The following is a 14,860-nucleotide window of genomic DNA, read 5'->3' on the forward strand; positions in this document are numbered from 1 at the left end:
GACTTACGCCTTCATTTTGGCGCCCAAGTTTAATAGACTGTTTTAATAGAATTTACAAGATCTTTGGAGCACTACAAAAAGAGCAAATTTGTGAACAAGGGGCATAAGGAGAATTTTACACTGAAAGTACAAAAAATATTTTCAGTAAAATCATAGAAGGAAATTCCCTAAATCTAGGAAAAGAGATGCCACTGCAGATGGAACACCAGTAAACAGCACCATAAAAGAAACTATCTGCATTCTAAACATGAGATATGAACAACCTGAGAGAGAAGTGAAAGGAAGGGGAGAGGGTCTGATGGCATGTAAAGGCAGGCCCTCAGAGTAGCAGCTTTCTTTTTCCAGTTTTTAAAAATTAAAGGTTGCAGGCCTCCCAGCCCTACTTCATATGCCCACTGCCCCATGCAACCTAGATGATGCTAGAGTAGTTACCCTTCCCCCACCTTGAGCAGTCACCGCTTCTGCCCTCCTTCCTTCCGTGACCCACCTGGAAGCAAGAGGATGTCCAGTTCCTCCATACCTGGGGCAGTCGCACAGGTCCCGCCTGCACCCCCAGCTCATGAGGTTAGAGGCCACCCCAGCACACTCTTCCTCAATTGCTCACGAGGGAAGAGGGTCTATAGAGCTGTCGCCATGGTACACTGATGAGGCAGAGACTGTGCCCTGGTGCCTTCCCAAGTAAGAGCACCTTCAAATCAATCTGCATCCTCTTATATTCAAAACACGAAATACCCCAGAATACTGAGAGTGGATTTAAAGAAAAGGGGGAATGGCATGACATATGACATATAAAAGCAGACCCATCAGAATAACAACCAGTTTTTCTCCTTTTTTAGGCTTTTAAAACGTGTGCATTCCAATTATTAAAATCATTTGAGCAAAACGTGACACAGTAACTGAACTGCATTTTAGCAGCTGCAGGAACCTTGGGTTGTCCTGAGCGTCAATGCAGATTTCAGCACATGCCACCAGCATTTCCATTCAGAGCGCCTTCTTTCCCTTCCCTGGCCACCAGGCAGGTGGGAGGTGAAGGCCGGGCTTCCATTGTCAGCAGTTCTGATGCTTGATGTGAAAGGGCAGCCCTTTAAGCCTGGTCCAACCTCTATATCCTACAGAGTTGGACTGGTTTGAATGGAAATGGCTCCCAGAGGCTTAGTTTTGAATGTGTGGTCCCTGGTTGGTGGAATTGTTTGGGCAGGATTAGGAGGTGTGGCTTTGTTGGAGGAAGTGTGTCACTGGTGGTGAGCTTTGAGGTTTCAAAAGCCCATGCCAGGCCCAGTCTCCTCTGTCTGTCTGTCTGTCTCCCTCTCTCTTTCCCTTCGACTTAGGGATAAAAATAAGTTCTCGTCCCCTTCTCTACCACCATGCATCTCTGCCTGCTGCCCTCCTCCCTGCCAGGATGGTCATGGACTCAGCCTTTGAAACTGTAAGCAAGCCCCCCCCCCCAATTAAATTATTTCTTTTATAAGTTGCTTTGGTCGAGGAGTCTCTTCGTGGCAGTAGAAAAGTAACTAAGACAAAAGTAAATACCTATGAGAAGTGCTGTAAGAAGGCAATGCTTGTGAAATGTGCAGTGTCGTTAAGACTCGCCAGCTTGCTTCAGTCTTTTCTTTGAAGGTAGAGGATTTTTCTCTTGCATTTCTATCTTCTTCAGTTTCAACTTATCACCTGTCTCAATTTCGACCATATAGGTTGTCAGACCTGGTTTTGGAAGGAGTGGAGCAGAGGGCATGATGAGAAGAGTTGGATCTGCTCAATACCTGTGACACTGGAATGTCAACAGCTGAGTCTTTCATAGAAGCACCAAAATCCAAGACATGGAAGGGTGCATTTCAAGTTCTCAGAGTCACATCTGCCAGTCCATACTTGTGTATACCACTCTGTCCTACTTGAAAGAGAAGGAAAACTTTCTATGACAAAAGTAGGCTAAAGCAACTTAGGACTCCCAAACCAGCTCTGCAGGAGAGCACTGGAAGGAATAAGCTAGAATACAACAGTAGGAGAAAGAACCCAGAATGCACAAACTCATAGAGACCAAACATTCTTTGGTCAAAAAGGAACGTTTAGAGTGCTCCTAGAATTGCATGAAAATGAAAACAGAACATATAAGATCTATGGGATACCATGAAACCTTTCCCCAAGAGGGAACTGTAGAGCTCAAAGTGCCTGCATTTTAAAATCATATCATAAACAAGCAATGTAATGATGCACTTTACAGCATTCCAAAAAGGAGAACCAGCCAAACTAAAACTAGTGAACAGCAACAACAACAGAAAAATAAAATCAATGAAAAAGTAAGAATATTTCATGAAAGGAACAATTAATTCTTTGAAAAAATATACAATATTGACAAACCTTTCTCCAAAATACCCATAAGAGAGAAAAGACCTGTAATAATAAAACCAGAGATGAAAAGGAGAAATGCCAACAGCTATCAGTGTGATACAAAAAGTCATAAGGACATACCCTAAAAATATATTCCACCAAATTAGGAAATCAAAGAGAAATACATGGGTTTCTAAATGTATGCCAAAGTTAAACCAAGAAGAAAAATTTTTTTAAATGTATCTATAACAAGGAAGGAACGCGAAGCAATAGTTTTAAAAAGAAATAGGACAGATTTCCTGACCAAAAACAAAATAAAATATTCAAACCCAGACAAATTTGCGTCAGAATTCTACCAGACTACTAAAGAAACTGTTTCACAGATTATTCATAGGGTAGAAAAAGAAGGAGCACTACCAAATCCTTTTTATGAAGCTAGCATTGCACTGACAGCTAATTAGATAAAGACAACAACAAAAATAAATTTGCAGACTAATGCCTCAGATGAACATAGATCCAGAATTCTCCATAGTCTACCTGCACGGCCTTACGCCAGTTCTCACAAGTGTTGCCGTGATGTTCACATGCATACATACATGAAATGGATATAGTAAAAAGTATCTGCAAACTGATTTCAAGAACACTTTAAAAAGATCCTTCATTCCAGAAAAGTTGGCTTCATTCTAGAGATACTGGGATGATTCAACAAAGCCATAGTTGTAAGAACAGCATGGTGTTGGCACAAAAACAAACACAGATCAAGAAAACAGAATATAGAACCCAGAAACAGGGCCATGCAACTATAGACACTTTTTTTTCCTTTTAAGGACAAAAAATAAAACTCTGGAGAAAAGAATGTCATTGGCAAATGGTGCTGGAAACAGTGGCTATCCTCATGTAGAGTGAAGCCTGCACAAGTTCTAGCTCCAGGGTCGCAGAAATAAGGCTAACAGTTGAAAAATGGGACCTTGTGAAACTTAAAGGTTTCTATATAGCAAAGAGAAGAGAATCTACAGATGTCAGAAAATTTCTGCGAGCTTTAATCTTCAGAGACTTAATATCTAGAATATAAAGACTAAGAAGACAGCACAGTCCGTGAGGTAGAGAACTGAATGCACTGTCCTCCAAGAAGAAATACCAATGGCTAATAAATGTGTTTAAGGATGTCCAACATAATTAACCATTGAGGAAGTGGAAATTAGAATTGACTGGGGATTTCCTTTGCCCCCTTCAGATGGCTGTTATTAAAGAATCAGATGACAGATGCTGGCGAGGATGTGGGAAAAAAAGGGTCCACATTTTCTGTTATGGGATCATAATGCAGCCACTATAAAGCTCAATATGAGAGTACAGCACAAAAATAAAATAATAACAAAAAAACCACATTTCTATTCTGTTTCATTTTGGGGGAATCCCCAAAATAGGTGCACTCCCAATCTTTAAAGATGATTTTCTCGAGTTTCTACATAGAGTAGTTTAAACCGCACATGATTTTTTTTTTTTTTTTTTTTTAGGAATTCTCTTTTTCTTTTTTCTAGTTTAAAATTTTAATGATTTTTTTTTTTTTCAGAATTTCACACAATGCACCCCAATCACATTCACTTCCCATTCTTCCCAGGTCCCCACCCTCAAACCCTTGTGCTCTCCCTGCAGAAAGAAAAAAATACACCAACTCCAATTTACTCATCTACCAACTCCCATATGCTCCTTAGAGCATTAGTGGCCAACCCCTTAAAGAAGACTGAGTCCTTCTCCACCCCCACCCCTGTACGAAGCCGTCAGCTGTGAAGCGCTACACTTCAGCATCACCATCACAATTTTAAAGAACTCTCAAATGGCTTCCTGTCTGATCTATTTGGTGTGTGTGGTGGGGGGGTGTGATGGAGGGAGAGGCGGCCACAGAAGCCTTCAATGTCTCTCATTCTCAATTTTGAGTCTGTAGTCGGTACCACTGCAGAAGAAGCGTTCCTATAACAGCAGCACTTGGCTTTGGAGGCAGCACAAACCGTGGGTGTAAACAAGGCTTTCAACTGCAGCATAGATCACAGACATCAACATGGCTTTTGGCGGCATCACCATCTACAGACGCCAACATAGCCCTCAACAGCATGGACTGTGGACATCAACGTGGACTATAGGCCCCAACCTGGAGCCCAGGCCACAGACATCCACAAGTCCTATGGCGGTAACATGGACCATGATCATCAACATGGTCTCAGGTGGCAGCAAAGATTACAGACATCAACATGGCCTCTATCAGGAGCATGGGTCCCTCGACAACATGGACCACAGGCCTGCATTATCATGGCCTGCAGAGGCAGCATGGACCGTAGACACTAGCATGGCCCCCGGGTGCACAATGGACCATGAACACCAGCTTGGCCTCTGGCAGCAGCACAGACCATGGAGGTCTTTCAAGGGTGCTTCATCTCAGATGTCTTGTTGCTCAGGGCCAGATCCTGCATGGGCTGCAGGCAGCTACACTCCACCCCTGCTGGCAACACTCGGCATCGTCCACAGCCACTCTCTCTACTGCACACGCTGCTCCGCTCTGCCCTCTTTCCTTCCTCTCCAGTGCACATTCATCCATCAAAGTAGCATTGCAGACTGCTGTGCGTCACACAGTATATATGTTTTTTTGCCCATACATCTTTGCATGCAAATACTTATTGCAATGAGTCATTGGTCAGGTTCAAGGTTTCTGGTTTCTGGAACAGACTGTTGCTGAGACCCATCTCACGCATCTTCTTGTTGTCCAGAGTCAGGGTGACCTTGTAATGGGGCAGAGTCTGCAAGAGCCCCAGGCTGCTGCAAAGATCCCAGCCTTCAGAGCTGGCCACCCCACTATCAGACATGACCATCATGCCTGGAGCAGCAGTGCCTCCAGGCAGGCCGGGTACAGGCCCCCTCAACAATGTCGTGCTCCCCCATCCTCTGCAGTCCCCATCATTGTCTCAGATTTCACGAGACCACTTTTTCAAAGCATCTTCCCATGAGACCTGCCCTTCTTAAGTTGTTCTGGTGACTGTGCATCTCCCCTCATAGCCCCTGTGGGTCTCTCAGGCTGGATCCTTAGAGTGCTGGTGACTGCCGCCATCACCATCTTGAATCAAGTCCTTGCCTGGGTTTGCTTGTTTGTTTTTTTGGTTTTTTTTTTAAATCTTTTCTAAATCTGGATTGAAATGGCCCAGAAGATAAAAGTCATTATTTCAAACTTTTAGGTTTCACTGATTTGGGTTTATTTGGGAATGCAATTTTCAGAACTTTTTTTTTATTACTTTAGGTGGAAATGAACTGTTTTTGAGAGAAATTTAATGATAATTTTGCTTTCATTTAGATCCAATCCTTTTTATGAGCCCAAGCCAACTTCTCCAAACAATTTGGTCACTGCAGTTCCAGAAGGGGAGGCTGAAAGGAGAGTGAAAAGAAAGGCCCCAGCCCCGCCAACCCTCCCAGCCAAGCCCAGAGTCAGCGAAAGCCAGGTCGTTCCTACTGGGAGGGAGCGCTCCACTTCTCCCAAGGTAACGTCTGCTGATGTTTACTCCTTCACACAGTCTGCTTCCGAGTAATGAAAGCTACTGCTACATGATTTTTAAAGGTCACTTTGGTGATTTAAAAGTAAACCTTGGGTCTGGGAAGATGCTCATTTAGTAGTGCTGGTGTACAGGCATGAGAACTTGAGTTTGTACACAAGCTGGGTATGGTGGCATATTTGTGATCTCGTCGCCAGGGAGGTGGAGACAAAGCGTACCCTTGGGCTTTGCTGGGCAGACAACCTAGCCTAATGGGTGAAACTCTGTCTTAAAGACAACAGCAACAATGCAAAGCAAAATAGCAATTTTAGCCTAGCATGATGGCACACCTTTAATCCCAGCACTTTGGAGGCAGAGGCAAGTGGATCTCTGAGTTCATAGGCAGTCAGGGGTATATAGTAAGACCCTCTCTCATACATAAAAAGAATAAAAAAGTGTACGGCACCAGAAGACTACATTCAAGATAGTTCTCTGACTTTCATATATGTGAATATACATGTGTGTACACACTTAAGTACACACACACACATCACTCCACATGAACAAGCTCACACATGTACACATATAAACAGTAAATTAGTGAATAAATGTAAAATTTAGGTAAATTTATTATACTTCACTGAGTTATGTGTCTGTAAACTGATGGTTTTGCATTATGCATTGTATACTGTTTTGCTTGTTTGTTTGTCTAATTAGCTTGTGATTGAGCCTGTGGTACTTTGCATACTCATCCACTGAGCTAGTCTATAAGTAGAATTGGGTCTTTGAAGGAGACTTGAAAGCAGCCTCAGACGAGTAGCCTATACTAATGTAAAGGAAGGGGGAGAAACCACCCATGTCAGATGTACTATGAATAGGGTTTCATTGCAGTAAGTGCTTTGTTGAAGAATTTCAACATTGTTTCTTTTACTTATGTTAGAACTTACTGTCTCTCTTGAAGAAATTTTATGTACATTAATTACATGGAAATGTAAAACACTGTTGGAGCAATTTATAAAACAGTTTGGTTATCCAGGACTAGAAGCAATTTATAAAACAGTTTGGTATCTTTCATAAGGTTGAAAGTTAGTTGGCAAATTTTTCCAGGTTAACTTTTGTCCATGGGTATATGTATTGTTGTTATTGTATTAACTAATTGTCTTAGATTGTTATGCAAAAAAAACCAAGATAGATACGATCCCAGAGATAAAATGCAAGGTGCCAATAGAGACAAGAGTAGAACTTGGCATTTTCACTAGCTGGGTGTGTGGGACCATGATCATTTAAGGCGTCTGGCCATGAAACTGACTTGAATTCCTTTTTCAGCACCGCTCTCGTGGGGTTTGTGTTTGCCACCTGTTCTTTAGCCTTGATTTGCCTTGGACATGTACACGGGGTAAATAATGTACCACCCCCGACAGACAAAGACTAGAACATAGAATATATATGTTGAAACTGTGTGGAGGTGCGTGTCTGTAATTTTGTCCTTAGGAGGCAGTGAGTTTGAGGCCAGCCTGAGCTACATGAGATCTTTTCAACATAAATAAGATAAACGAAAGGTACTGAAGTTGAAAGATCTGTTAATTTTCAGACCATAAGCTGTACTAGTGAGAGAATTGAGAGATCACCTGAAAACCTCACTGGCACATAGAACGATCAATTTCAACACATTTTTGGACATGCATACTGTGTGGCTCAGAGAGGGCAGGACAGGAGACGCCTATGGCACAAAGCTTGGAGACTTCCTGTTAGAGAACTACAGGTGTAAACTTGCCCTGTGCGTCACAGTGTGTGACCGCCTCCTGTAGTCTTACTCCAGGCTCCGGGTTAACCTGCCTCCCTTCTAGTCCTGGAGCATGACTGCAACATAATCTGGTTTTTGTTTCACTACATTAAGTTTTTGGCATAGGGGCTCAACCGTGTAGCTCAGGCTGGCTTTGAACTCATGACCCTCCTACTTCAGCCTCCTGATTGCTGGGTTATAGGCAGGTGCCACCATATCCAGCTCCAGATAAAACATCTGATAATTGTGCCTCAGTGCTAATACATCCTTACAGTCTCAAAGAACCAGCAACCCAGCATCAAGAACATCATTGAGAATTTTCTCACTGAGTTTAACAGAAAGATAAAAATGCTATTTTTTTTAAAGAAGCCCCAGGAGAAATACAATGTATAAATTGTGATATTTGGAAAGTTGCTCTTTTAGATCAACTAAAGTAACCAAACTAAGATCCTTAAAGTTTCCCAGCTAGTGAAGATTAAGTTACTATTTTCTCTTTATATACAAAAATTCCCTGTACAGAAAAAGCATATGAATAAGGTAAAACATTATTACTATGGGTTTCAGTGATAAATGACAAATTCAGCATATTTACTAAGTACCCTTATAAAGATTAAGCTAACAGGAAAGGACAAATGGCACTAATTCTGTGTGGCATGACAATTTTAGGGTACAGTGCTGGTGATAAATGCAAAAGAATCAGCGATGAGTTTATTCTTTATTACATGAGGAAGAGGACGGGATCTGCAGCAGTTTCGTGGAGTTACATAAACAATGACATTGTCCTTTTCAACTCCTAACGTTGATAAATTACCCTGTAATATAACAAGCACACCAAACAAAAGATGCGGAGTGCACAGCAGGTCCCAGCCTTGGGTGAGTCAAAAGAGGAAGCTAAGCAACAAAACTATGGTGTAGGAAACTTTGAAGGTCATGAAAGTACAGACTTGACAGATGAACAAACTAAAGAGTTAGCATTCATAAAATTTGGTAGTACATACTTCATTCTTAAAGAAATGTTCATTCTGCTGTCTTTCAAGGACCTGAAAATGAGTGATTACTTTGATTTCACAAAGAAAAAAAAAGTTTAAAAATTTTTGCCGTCAAAGAACAAGATTCTTGCCTATTTATCAACAGTAATGCGCCCTAAAGGGTTCCTGCCTCCAGAAGTAATGCTTGCTCTCACTTGACCATGTGTTTTTTTTTTTTTAGTTGGGGACATGAAACTTTATAGAAACAAAAGAGTACTTGAAACAAGTATTAAATTATAAAGAGTGATTTGATTGATCGTTGACAAATGAAAGAGGTAGTCATCACAAAAAGTGACGATGTGAGTTAAAATACTAATTTTATTTGGCTCTAGATAAATAACAAGGCCTTTATTATATAGTAACCTTTCTTTGATTTTAAAATTTGTGAAAAGTATAACAATTTCAGAATAGGAAGGAGTTCTTGGAGGTAGAGAAAGAGCCCTTAAGTTGTGGGAGCTGATAGCGTAGCCGGGAGGTGATGAGGCCAGAGCTTGTGGTCTGCGGTCACTGAGCATGGCAGGTGCTGACCAGCATGCACCTTTGAAAGATTTTCTTTAGAATTCAAGGTGAAAATTGAGGTAGAAATTTTAGAAGGACAAATAAAAAAAGCAAGGTAGAGTCAGGACATGCATCCTCTGTCTAGGCTTATACATATGAGGACAGGTTAGGAAAGTATTTATCAAAGAAATAGAATTTTCTCTCTGGAGAAAGACTTGAGGCTTTAGGTAGGTATATATTGAGACAAAGTGAATAGAGTTGAGATTTCCATCTAGACATTCTAAATAATGGGTTTGACTTTCAAAGGCATGCATATTAGTATAAGAAAAAATTTTAATAGCTTTCATAACATTAAAAACAGGCAAGAATATTTACAGAAAAAGTATCTGAAGGGATTTAAAACACCAAATATATTAAAATTCATGAATTAATGGTAGTATAAAATTGCCTTTGATAGTCAATAGGACCTTAGCTCATTTACCGTGTTAATAATGAAAGGAAAATGCTGGGCTTTTTTTCCTGATTTTCCTTTGTTAACTGTATTTCAAGATAATTAAGTAATTCATGAAGGAAAGTTTTTTTCAGTACAAGAATTCTGACTGAAATACAGAAAGAAATTATTTCATTAGAAAACATACTCCTTTATAATTCCTGATGAGTTAGTATATCTAACACTAATTGGCATGGCTGTTAAACCTATCAGGCTAAAATTTTATAAAACATACCAATGAATCAGGCTGCCAGTAGGCAACCATAATGATCAGTCTTAATACCATTAAGAATTGGACAGCCAGTCTGACCATAACAGACAGTACATAAACAACCTGGAAGTATTCTTTTTTTTGGTTTTTCGAGACAGGGTTTCTCTGTGGTTTTGGAGCCTGTCCTGGAACTAGCTCTTGTAGACCAGGCTGGTCTTGAACTCCCAGAGATCCGCCTGCCTCCGCCTCCCGAGTGCTGGGATTAAAGGCGTGCTCCACCACCGCCCGGCTACCTGGAAGTATTCTTGCCAGAGGATTTAACTAGGATTTAGAAACTGCTGGCTGCGGCAACTAGCTGCCAGTTCACAAGAAATGCTGGTGAGTAGAGAAGAACACAGTGCAGAATGGGAGGCTCCTAAGGAGAGTTGGGTAGATTCACCCAGCAGATGTATAGCTTGACAAAATGAGACTGCTTGTCTCTTATAAATACATAATAAATTATTGACTATTGAAATGATAGGATTCTGGGATCTGCTCTAAAATATTGTAGAAGAAAAGTGCAGAACAGAGTTGTACTTGGAAAGAATGTCAAAAAGATTGGAAAAATGTTGAGAGCTTTTGAAACAGTGTGGTTTTCAATGGAAAAATCCCTGGTGTATGCTGGTGTGCATGCATGTGTGTGCACATGAGAGCATTCACATAGGCCAGAGAAATCAGGTCTCACCATCTTTACCTGGGTTTTGGAGACTGTACTGAGGTCATGAGGCTCCCGTGCAAGCACCTTTACTCACCGAGCCATCTCAGTGCCTCCAGTTGCAATCAATCTACGATAATAAAGAGTAGAGCAAAAATGACATTGGAGGAACAAATAACTTTTAAATGGATGAAAGATTATAGTCTCTTGACTCAATAAAATAAATTCAGAAGCAGATTGGTCAATAAAATCTTACAGTCTAAAGGTAGGAGAGGAAGAGTGGCGTGAAAGGAGCATTGCTGACTCTCAGAAGAGACAGTTTGGTGATTATTTTCACAGGCCAGTGTGGGCGTGCAAGTGAATATTAGCAATATTACCCAATACTAGTAATCTAAGGGCCATGTATTACTGAGATGTTAGACGTCAGCTGCTGCTTGGATATTGGGTAGCTAACTGTGTTGTGGGTTTTAGGGCATCAAGAACATAATACATTACTTCTACACAGAAGAGAGAATGAAGGATAGATGCTTTTAAAATGTAACAAAGAACTCCCCAAAGGGGAGAATGACATAGAATAGCTGAAATCTTTGGAAAAATGAAATACTGTAGCACTTTTAAACTCAGTAATTAATTCAGTTACTAGTGTGAACCGAATGCCTCACTAAAAATGATTGATACAGATTTTTTAAATTCTAATTTATTTACATCTAAAGCAAACGTACATAAAAAGTTAAAAGACTTATCATATTTTGATAAAAACAAGCAATAAGGTGTGAAGATTCAGTTAGTAATTTTGACCTCCTAAAATACTGTATTTTATAGCTACAGAGTTTGTTTACTAAGTGTCTCCACCTTGACCTCTAAAGCAAGTGTTCAGAATTAATCTTGAAATCCACTTATAGCAAAATTAGTGTTGAAATCAATAACAAAACAATAATTAAGACAAGCCTATCTATTTGAAATATTTACATTTTAAGTAACCTGTGGGTCAAGAATAAATTAAAACAGGATATGAACTGTAAATAACAAAAATTTTAAGTTTTACTATTTTATGTACTGATGAGGAAAACATTTACAATCAGTGTGAACTCTTGTAGTCAATTCTGCAAAGTACTTATGTTTATTTAACATTTAAGCTTAATTCTTTAGTCCTTTTTTTATTATTTTAAATGATTCCTAACTTGCAAGGCTTGAAGCACACGCCTGACATGCTTAAACTTGGAGAAAGAGTCATAGTACAGTTTGAGTTAGTGCAGCAACTGGGGAGTGTCAATTATTATGTAGTCCTGTTACTATCTATAGTCACAGCTGTTAACCACGAGGTTAGGACACAATTTTGTCAGTAATAGGTGTTCTTTTACTGTAGAGACGGCCAAGCTGCTGTGGAACATATAAACCCTAATACCTGGATTATGAGTTGTAATCTGAGGATTAATAGTACATACACTGCGTGTTGGCTCCATTAACACTATTATCATTAATGATGTGTGGGCATTTTCTTTGCAAACCTGCTTGTAGCCAGATCATTTCATTAGATCTTAACCAGGAATTGTTCTGTCCTTTAAAAATTTTATGATTTAAAAATTAAAGCTAAAGTTTTCTAATAATGATCTTACTGAAAATGAGACCAACCTGAAAATATTTGCAAGTAAATTCTTTGAGAATATAAATTTTAAAAAATATTAAACTTTAATAAGTAGATTTGTGGCATTACTTTACAGTAAATACAGATATATTTAAGAGTAAACTCCACAGTTAGGGTCCATTTTCATACCTAAATGGCTTTTCAAGCTCCAGAAGTAATTGCTTCTATGTGCCACATATAATGTCCAATCCTTAGAGATTGGGGAAGTGATACGGTAGTTTCGGTAAAAGTGTTGAGGCTAGTTTTCCAGCACTGCCACCAGATGCTGCTGCAGAGTAATTCATTCATTTTAGAAATGTAGCTGGGCTTTGCTTTTTGTCAGGGAATGTTTGCTTTTAAGTCTTTTCATCTTTATTTATTTGCTTGTTTGTTTATTCAGAGACAGGGTCTCACTATAGAACTCAGAATGTCTTAGAACTTGAGATCTTCCCAACCCAGCATTCAGGGGCTGGGATTACACCTGTATGTAATGCCCAGCATGTATTAATTTATAGTACAGTGTCCCAAGGAAGTAACAATCCAAAGACTCGAGTCATCTAATTGAATGGGTCAGGATTCTCTTTCATGTAAATTGAAAAGCAGTGTATTGTCCAGCGCAGTCACAAGTTGAATTATAGAAAGAAGGCCCTGTTGAGCTTGACTTTAGTAGAGGTTAGTAGATGTCTGGACACCTTTGTGAACTCACAGAGCCGCACAGGAAGTTAGTTTTGCTGAATGTAAATTCCGTCATCACCACTATAGAAGCGGAGTGGGCCCTGAGCAGCACTCCTATACAGCAACGTTTCAGAACAGACTGAACATTTCCAACTGCATTGCCTTTGCCCTCCTCCTCTCCTTGTCTGTCATCAGCTTCAGCTTCACTGTGATGTTTCACATCGTTACCTGAGGCCACAATAAATTTATGAGAGCCATGCCTCCAGAACCTTGGCTCACTCATTTCATTTTCAGGTTCAGCCTTGCCCATCTTTGGTTTCCTTTTGATAAATAAAAACCATGATTGGATTTCAGTAGAATGAGAACTTTAAAGACAGTATGTAAAAATAGAATGAAGAAACTGAAGACAGGGCTATAGACAAGAGACTTTGACAATATCCCAGGCCAGAAATCACATGAAATCATGGCATGGCAGAGTAAAGCTGGGAGCTGAGGACTTTGCTCAGGTGGTAGAGTGTCTGTCTCATGTTTGGAGATCTGAGTTTGATCCCCAGCACTGCACAAACTGACTTTGCTGCTAATCCTAACACTCAGGGAGTAGAGACAGAAAGATGAGAGTTTAAGGCTGTCTAGCAAGTTGAAGGTCTACCCGAGATATGTGGAACCCTATGTCAAAACAAAATGTGGTATAGATGGAAGGAAAGAATAAATGCTATTAATAGGCACCACAACTAAAGATTAGTTTGGATGGGCTAAAGGAGAGAGTAAAAATCAAGAGTTATTCAGAAATTTCTAGTTTGAAGTTAATTGGATTGAGTTTACTCATTCAAAAATGTTTTAAATATTGAACCACATGCTTAAAGATGTTTAATATAGTAAATTTAATACTATGAGGCTTTTACTATAAATGAAAGTTATGGTATACTCACAATATGCCAGTGTTGTATTAAACACTGGATATACAAGTCAGCATTTCTCACTGGTCTCTAGTGGCGCACGCCTTTAATCCCAGCACTTGGGAGGCAGAGGCAGGCGGATCTCTGTGAGTTCGAGGCCAGCCTGGTCTACAAAATGAGTTCCAGGATAACTGGGACTGTTATACAGAGAAACTCTGTCTTGAAAAACAAAACAAACAAGCATACAAATAAAAAGTCAGCATTTCTAGCTCTTTATTATGATGATCAGGTGTTTTAGACAAAGTAACACAGCTTCACAGAGTTTAAAAATGCAGCATGAACAAAAATCACACACCTGAAAATATTATTCCCCAACATTTCTCCTTTTTTTCTTTCTAAACAAACATGAAAAGTTTTGACTTTAACATAATACGGCTGTATATAATAACATCAAGTAAAGATTATGTTCACAGTGTACTGAATTCCAATTCTTTTGTTTCTGGTAAATTTAAAGAAAGTACTCCATAATCTCTCTTATCTTAATAAACCTAAAATTTTATAGCTAATTTATTTTCTCTCATATCTAAGAAAAACTGCAACTATGACTATCTAATCTTCAACTCCATCAGAGACATTAATAAGATTTAAGTAAGAAATAAGTACATTGCAAATGATTACCAATAACTCTAGAAATAACAGAGACATCTGACTGCCTGGACAGTCACCCAAAGTTCCTCTGCAATGTTGGGGCATCCATCTTCAGCCCATTGTATCGAGTAGACTTTTCAGTGAAGGAGGAAATTTTCAAAGACTGGCCTGCCTAGATTGGCAAAATTTGTCAATCATTTTCCTCTGTCCTACAGAATGTTTGACAGTTTCTTCTGGGAAGCAGGAACCCTGATGGACCATCCTGCCTTGTTTAGTCCAGCAAAGTTCACTGGTCTCTTTCCTGTGGGTCCATTTTATACAACATACTGTCAAGCAGTGCAAGCAAGAGCAGCTTTTTGCCCAAATGGCTAATTTTGCCACAGTGATAGCAAACTCCATAAGGAGTTTCTTTTATGCCCATCATCTCTGAAGTAAATTGGTGCTGCCAGAAGCACATGTATCTCATTGTCATGAAA

The 14,860-nt window shown here is 39.7% G+C and overlaps 1 protein-coding gene across 9 annotated transcripts in view; it reads left to right on the forward strand.

Annotated features, from left to right (window-relative positions):
* The window catches only part of Ehbp1 (EH domain binding protein 1), a 264,215-nt gene that overhangs the window by 139,151 nt on the left and 110,204 nt on the right, over nt 1-14,860 (forward strand). For all 9 annotated transcript variants that reach the window (XM_041668953.1, XM_041668960.1, XM_041668952.1 and 6 more), the window contains one exon: nt 5,663-5,846. In XM_041668953.1, coding sequence (XP_041524887.1) covers nt 5,663-5,846 — 184 coding nt within the window. The remainder of the gene's footprint in view (nt 1-5,662; nt 5,847-14,860) is intronic.

The sequence above is a fragment of the Microtus oregoni genome, unplaced genomic scaffold (genome assembly GCF_018167655.1).
Source record: "Microtus oregoni isolate MIOR12 unplaced genomic scaffold, Mior012 000019F_ref0000042, whole genome shotgun sequence".
NCBI classification, from domain to species: domain Eukaryota; kingdom Metazoa; phylum Chordata; class Mammalia; order Rodentia; family Cricetidae; genus Microtus; species Microtus oregoni.